Source organism: Aptenodytes forsteri, unplaced genomic scaffold, assembly GCF_000699145.1.
Source record: "Aptenodytes forsteri isolate BGI_AS27 unplaced genomic scaffold, ASM69914v1 Scaffold403, whole genome shotgun sequence".
Taxonomy (NCBI): domain Eukaryota; kingdom Metazoa; phylum Chordata; class Aves; order Sphenisciformes; family Spheniscidae; genus Aptenodytes; species Aptenodytes forsteri.
In genome coordinates, this window is record NW_008795248.1 from 36,498 (window position 1) to 42,174 (window position 5,677).

At 58.9% G+C, this 5,677-nt stretch overlaps 2 protein-coding genes across 2 annotated transcripts in view; both read right to left on the reverse strand.

Annotated features, from left to right (window-relative positions):
- The window catches only part of LOC103898530 (zinc finger protein 721), a 165,826-nt gene that overhangs the window by 8,131 nt on the left and 152,018 nt on the right, over window positions 1-5,677 (reverse strand).
- Window positions 1,901-5,677, reverse strand: part of LOC103898522 (tripartite motif-containing protein 7) — a 4,264-nt gene continuing 487 nt past the window's right edge. The window contains exons 2-8 of the mRNA XM_009278797.2: window positions 4,654-5,115; window positions 4,030-4,125; window positions 3,716-3,946; window positions 3,580-3,602; window positions 3,054-3,169; window positions 2,821-2,880; window positions 1,901-2,510 (exon numbers count right to left, since the gene is read on the reverse strand). Coding sequence (XP_009277072.1) covers window positions 1,996-2,510; window positions 2,821-2,880; window positions 3,054-3,169; window positions 3,580-3,602; window positions 3,716-3,946; window positions 4,030-4,125; window positions 4,654-5,070 — 1,458 coding nt within the window. The 5' untranslated portion in view covers window positions 5,071-5,115 and the 3' untranslated portion in view covers window positions 1,901-1,995. The remainder of the gene's footprint in view (window positions 2,511-2,820; window positions 2,881-3,053; window positions 3,170-3,579; window positions 3,603-3,715; window positions 3,947-4,029; window positions 4,126-4,653; window positions 5,116-5,677) is intronic.

Genomic DNA, 5,677 nt, shown 5'->3' on the forward strand with positions numbered 1-5,677 from the left:
TTCCTGTGCGTCCCCCGCCCCTTCCCGTGCCCCGCCGGGCTCGGCCACCCCCGGTCCCCGGGGCCAGCAGCATCCCAGCCCGCAGCCCCCCATCTCCAGTTCAAAACCAAACCCCGCAGCCGCCGCCGCAGCGATCGACATCGCCAAATATCGATTTTTCCCAGGTTGGGAAATTCCTTTCCCAACCAACGTTTCCTCTTCTTCTGCCCCTAAAGCCGCTCTGTTACCAAGATGCTTTCGCACACTGGGCCAAATCCCTACAAGCAGCAGGGAGCCGCAGCCAGACTCTCTACCGAGCGCCCGGCGAGGAAGGGAACTACGTGAATAAAACCCGGTGTTGTTCAGAGAAGGGTTGCGCGGCGTAGAAGGATGCTGACGGAGCAGGGGCATCCCGGGGACACGGGATGCTGGCAAAGGTTGGGGCTCCCCCGCTCCCGGCTGAGGCGGCTGTTCCTGACCGCGCGGGACCAGGTCCCGCCCGCGTTGCCGGTCACAACGATGACATCTTCGATGTCAGACAGGCCCCTCTCATCAGAGGAACGTCTCTGGGAGACCGAGGGGAGATGCTGCCCGCCGGGATCTTTCCACAGCACCTCCGGTTGCGGGTACCAGCCGGACGATTGACACACCACGCGGATGCCTCCGTCCTCGTAAGCCTCCAGAGAGAGCTGAGGGACAGAGCCTGTGGCTGGGGAAGAGCCCGGGGTCGGGGGCGAGTTAGGGATGGACTCAACTCGGAGGCGAAGACTGAACCCGATACCAGCTGCACCGCAGGTCCCGGAGGGGCTGCGGGACCGGGCACGGCCCACGCTGGTCACACCACCAAAACCACCCCAACTTGTGCAGGAACCGGAGAGCACCGGTGCCAAGCGACCCCGGACCTCCCATAAAACAGCCCGGCAGAGGAAGACCGAGCTGCCGAGCTTCAGCGCCTCAAGGCAGCGTCTCCGCGTGGACCCAGCTTTGCTCAAGAAGCCCTGAGGCTTCCAGACAACGCGCCAGGTCTCCTATGGCCAAAGCAAAGATCCCGCTGGCCAGACCTGGGGAAGAAGTCTCTTCCCAACTCCAGCCACGGCCTTTGGTCCCATCCTCGGCACGGTCGGCAGCCCAGGCTCTGAGCCCAAGGAGCCGCTCGGCAGCTCGTGCCCAGTGCCTTCGCAAGTCTGGATCGGGCTCACGGTGGCGCTGGACAAGGTCACCTGCACGTGGCCGGATGGCTCCATGCTGGACCCCAAGCACTGAGTCCAGTGCATCCCTTGGGTTTGTCCCCAAGCCACCACATTCCCAAAAGCCAGTCTGGGTCTTGCTCCTGGGGGGCCTCCAGGAGCTTTTTCTGTCCCCCCCCCCAAGGGACAGGGACCTTCTCTCCCCTCTGGCAGGTTCCCCAACTTGGGCTTTGCCACCAAGGGCAGCCGCACCCTGGTGAAAGGCTCCCAGATCCGCTCCGAGGGCTGCGACGCCGCGGCCAGACGGGGCTGCGAGAAAGACGCTGTCAGCCTGTAGCTGCTCCGGACCTGCCGGCAGCCCTACGGGTCCCCACGGCTGGGGGGCAAATACCTGCACCCCCTCTTCTTGCTCCGCGCCCTGGCTTGCTCTAAGGAAGGGGAGGGTGGCGGGGCACGCACAACTCCCTGCATTTCCACCCCAGGTTCCTTTGCTCTCTTGCAGGGGCCGCAGCACATCCTCACCAGGAAGGATGGAGCAGGGAGAAGTCCCGCTTTTCCCTAGGGAAAAGAGGGGGACACGATCCCGCTCCCTGCCTGGAGCCGTCCCAGAGCTGCATCCCAGGGCTTGGCCCTTCCCCCAGCCCCAGGAGCTGCCGGACAACATTAAAGAAAGACAGAAAATTTAAAAAATTATTATTTTTTTGGAGCAGATTCTGCTAGAAGAGAGTCTCTTGCAACATCATTAAAAAAAAAAAAAGAAAATAAAAGGAAAAAGGCGCACGAGCAGAAAACACACCCCGAAGCTGGACTGGGTGAGGGCAGGGAAAGCTCATGGGCAGAGGCGGAGGTGGGAGCCTCTCCCCACCCAGAAGAAAGGGAAGATGCTCTCCCCTCCAAACGCAGCTTTTTGGAACGTAAAGAGGGGGGGCTCACGCTTGGCGAGGTAAAATGCCACTTGCCCCCCTCCGTAGTCCAGAGCCACCCGCACCCTCCCAGTTTCCCCAGCGGCGGGGAAGGTGGTGATGGGGGAAGTGAAGGCACGGTACCGATTCCCGCACCGCCCCATCGCCCAGATCCCCTTCTCCGGCCGAAACTCAAGCCAGCCTTTCCTCGGAACGGAGCATCGGGCCACCCCCAGCGCCCAGGTCCTGCCTTTGGCCACCTCCACCTCCCAGCAGTGTCTCCCTGCGGCGAAGCCCCGGCAGCCCAGCACGCAGCAGGAGGCATCGAATCGCTGGGGGGTGGTGGGCAGATCCTGCCCCGCATCCGTCCATCTCACCCCCCGCCGGTCCCGGGACAGGACGAGCTGGGCGTTGGCGGTGTCAGGGTCCAGAGTCACGAACGCTGCCAGGGATGGAGAAGAAAGTGGCGTCGGAGGAGGACATCACCGCCCAAAAAAGCCCTGCTCCGGCTGGGACAAGCCCCAGCATCACGTATCTGCCTACGTCCTGGGCTTGGGAGCAGAGACAGCTCCACGTCTTCCTGCTTGGGAAAGCATTGCCTCATGCTGGAGGACTGGGCAGAGCTCCTTTGTATCTTCAGGAACCCCAAAGCGAGCTCAACTCATCATTTCCAGGCCGTTTTAAGCACTATTTCAGCTAAAAATGACTTTGCCGGAGCCCTCCCTTGCAGGTGCTCCTCCAAAGAGCCTCACCTTTTCCATCTCCTCCTAGAGATGGTCCTTGCTCTTTCTCCAGTTCAGATGGCAAAACGTCTAGGGGATGAAGAACAAAGGTTGGACATCACGCCCTCCAGCTGGTAATTCTGCTCGCTCTTGCCCCCGTCGTGTTTTTCCTGGGAAAACAGGAAAAACAGCAGCAGACAGAGCTGCCCCCTCCCATGATGGGGGGGGTAACCCCCCATCAACCCAGTCATGCTCCTCAGTACCTTGAAATCTCCCCAGTGTCTCTCCGAGGACATCGTTTTGTCGAGAAATGACATGGAGCCTCTGCTCCAGGTCTGAGAAGGTCTCCGTCATCCTCCGAGCGCTGCCCATCTCCCACCTGGATGCAAACCTTTCATCTTAGATATGGGACTTGTCATGACGGCGTGAGATGCCGGGACCATCCCTCCTCCCCCTGCACTCTGGGCGACTTGGGGATGGTGGGTGAGCTGGCTGTCCCCAAAATGTCTCTCTGTCCCAGGCTCAGAGATGCCAACCGGCTCTGTACAAGAGGACACTTGGGTCCCCGTTGCCCTGATGGCCAAGAGGACCTCTGGTCTTAGGGTGCTTTCTCTCACGGCATCCCCACACCGGGGTTCAGGGGCACCTTCTTGTCTTCACACCTCTCCGAGCCTTGCCTCAAGCCCTGCCTGAACTGCCCAAATTTCCATCTCTGTTCCAGAAACCACGGGGATGCTGCCTGCGAGCCTTCCCCCACCGTTGAGACGTGGGTGGTCGAAGAAGACGTACCTGTCCACAGTGCTTCGGGCATCCTGGAATAGAAAGAGAGAGAAAAAAGCCTCAGTCTCCCATCCCAAAATTGGGGGAAGACTCCAGCCAAGGTGACGCCAGACCCTCTTCCGTCTTGCCCGGTAGAGCATCCGACCTGCAGGAAGCTGCTCGCAGGTTGCTCGAGCATCTTCTCCATCTCGCAGATCAGGATGTTGAGGAGTGAAATCTCCCCTGACATCTTGGTCTCCTCTTCCTCCTCCCTCCTCATCATCTCTCTGTCCAGCTCTCCCAGCCGGGCCAGGAGAGCGAGCTCCTGGTCCTTCAGAAACCGGCGTAGCTGTCGAAATTTGGCCACAGTCTTCTGCCTCTCGACCTCCGTCTGCGTCTGCAGGACGTGGAAAGACAACACCATGGACCATACCGGTCCAACACCTCCATTTTTTCTGGGCGATGGCAACAGCTACTTACCAAATAGTCCTGGCATCGCCTCTCTCTACTTATTTGCAATTCCAAAATCTCTTCCCTTTGTTTCTTGAGCTTCTCCAGGTCACTCTGTATTTGCTCCTGGAAGAAGAAAAATGGTTTGGGAGGGTGTCTAGGGAGGAGTGGGGAAGGGGTGGGATGCTTACCCTTGGCACATGGAGCCCCCGCTCTCCCTTTGAACATCCCCCCCCCCCCCCCCCCCAGTTTGGGGGGCGGGAGGGGAAGAAAAAATAAAATCACAGCATGGGCACGAGGATGGAGAAGACGTGGGAGGACAACAGAGGAGCCAGTTTCATTCTCACATGAAATAAATGGGAAAATACCTGTTGACTCATTTGGGGCAAAGGGTTTAATCTGAAAATTAGTATTTTCGTCTTTTTAGCCAAACGAAAAGAATTGTCTGGGATTGTTTTATTTTTTTTTTTTCCCCCTTAGCTCTCCCCAGTTATTTCCATTTATTCATTTTCTTGGTGGAAAAAACAATTCTAGAGAACTTCCAGCTGGCTTGAAGCCTGTGATCCTGAGAACCTCGAAGAGACTACAGCATCCCTTAAGGTGGTCAGAAAAATTTCGGAAAAGGAATAACCCACGCCTGGTCATGGACCTGACCTTGTCCTCTTGGGCAGATTCCTCTGCGTAGGCTGTAGTGGGACCTCCATGAGCCCTTGGTCCACCACGGCTGGAGCCAGATGCTTTTGCACCACCCTTGAAGGCGAACGTCCTCTCGCGCCAGGAGCAGAGGTGCTCCTTCTCCTCCCTGCCTCCTTCCAGACCCAAGAGCTTCAGCTTCTCCTCTAAATGCTCCAAATGCAGTTTCGGCTGGAAATTCCCTTTCCTGAGCCGGCTTCGGTGGCCGACTGCCTCGGCATCTCCAAGCCTTCCTCTCTCCGGCCAGGATCGGGCTGTGCCGACTCCGTGGCCGGTGGGGTCACAGCCCAGGCGCCCAGGATCCGGCCGATGCTGGAGGACGGTGTGGTGGGTGCTTTCGCCTCCTCCTTCCCTTGCTCTAGATGAACCGGAGGCCATGGCAGCAGCTTCTCCAGCCTCTCTTGTTCCTCGTCCCCTTGCTGCCTGCAGCGGAGTGAACATATAAAAGGTCTCAGCGTGGGTGGAAGAAGGAGGAGCAGCAGAGAGCAGCTCTAATCTCTTTTAGACGTTAATTTTAGGAAGGGGTGAATTGCCCTCTAGCAAGGCTTGGACTTTAACGTCCATCTCTTGGGCACCCAGGTTTGTCTCGCCTACGTGCGAGTCTGCACCGCGGGCGTTGACATCTCAGCCTGGCTTCTCCGCTCCTGGGATGGCCCAAGGAGAAGGAGCCAACCTTCCCACCCGGTGGGAACCGGCAGTTGGCCCCCAAAGCTCAGAACCTCCTCCCTTGCTGCCATGCCACACGCGACCTGGTGTCCCCCCCTCCGCGTCCGCTCCCCACCCTTCAAAGCACGGACCGGAGCCTTAGGGCGCACTTGCCAACGGAGGCACCCTCCAACGTGCTCAGAAACCGTGCTGGAAAGCAGTTTTTATGTCTTCTTGCTGCTCCCCCTTTGTTGGGATCCGATTTTAATCGATCGATGCAGCAGATGCGGAACCTGAAAGCGCGCCCGAAGCAGGCTCAGCAAAACGACTCCCCCCCCCC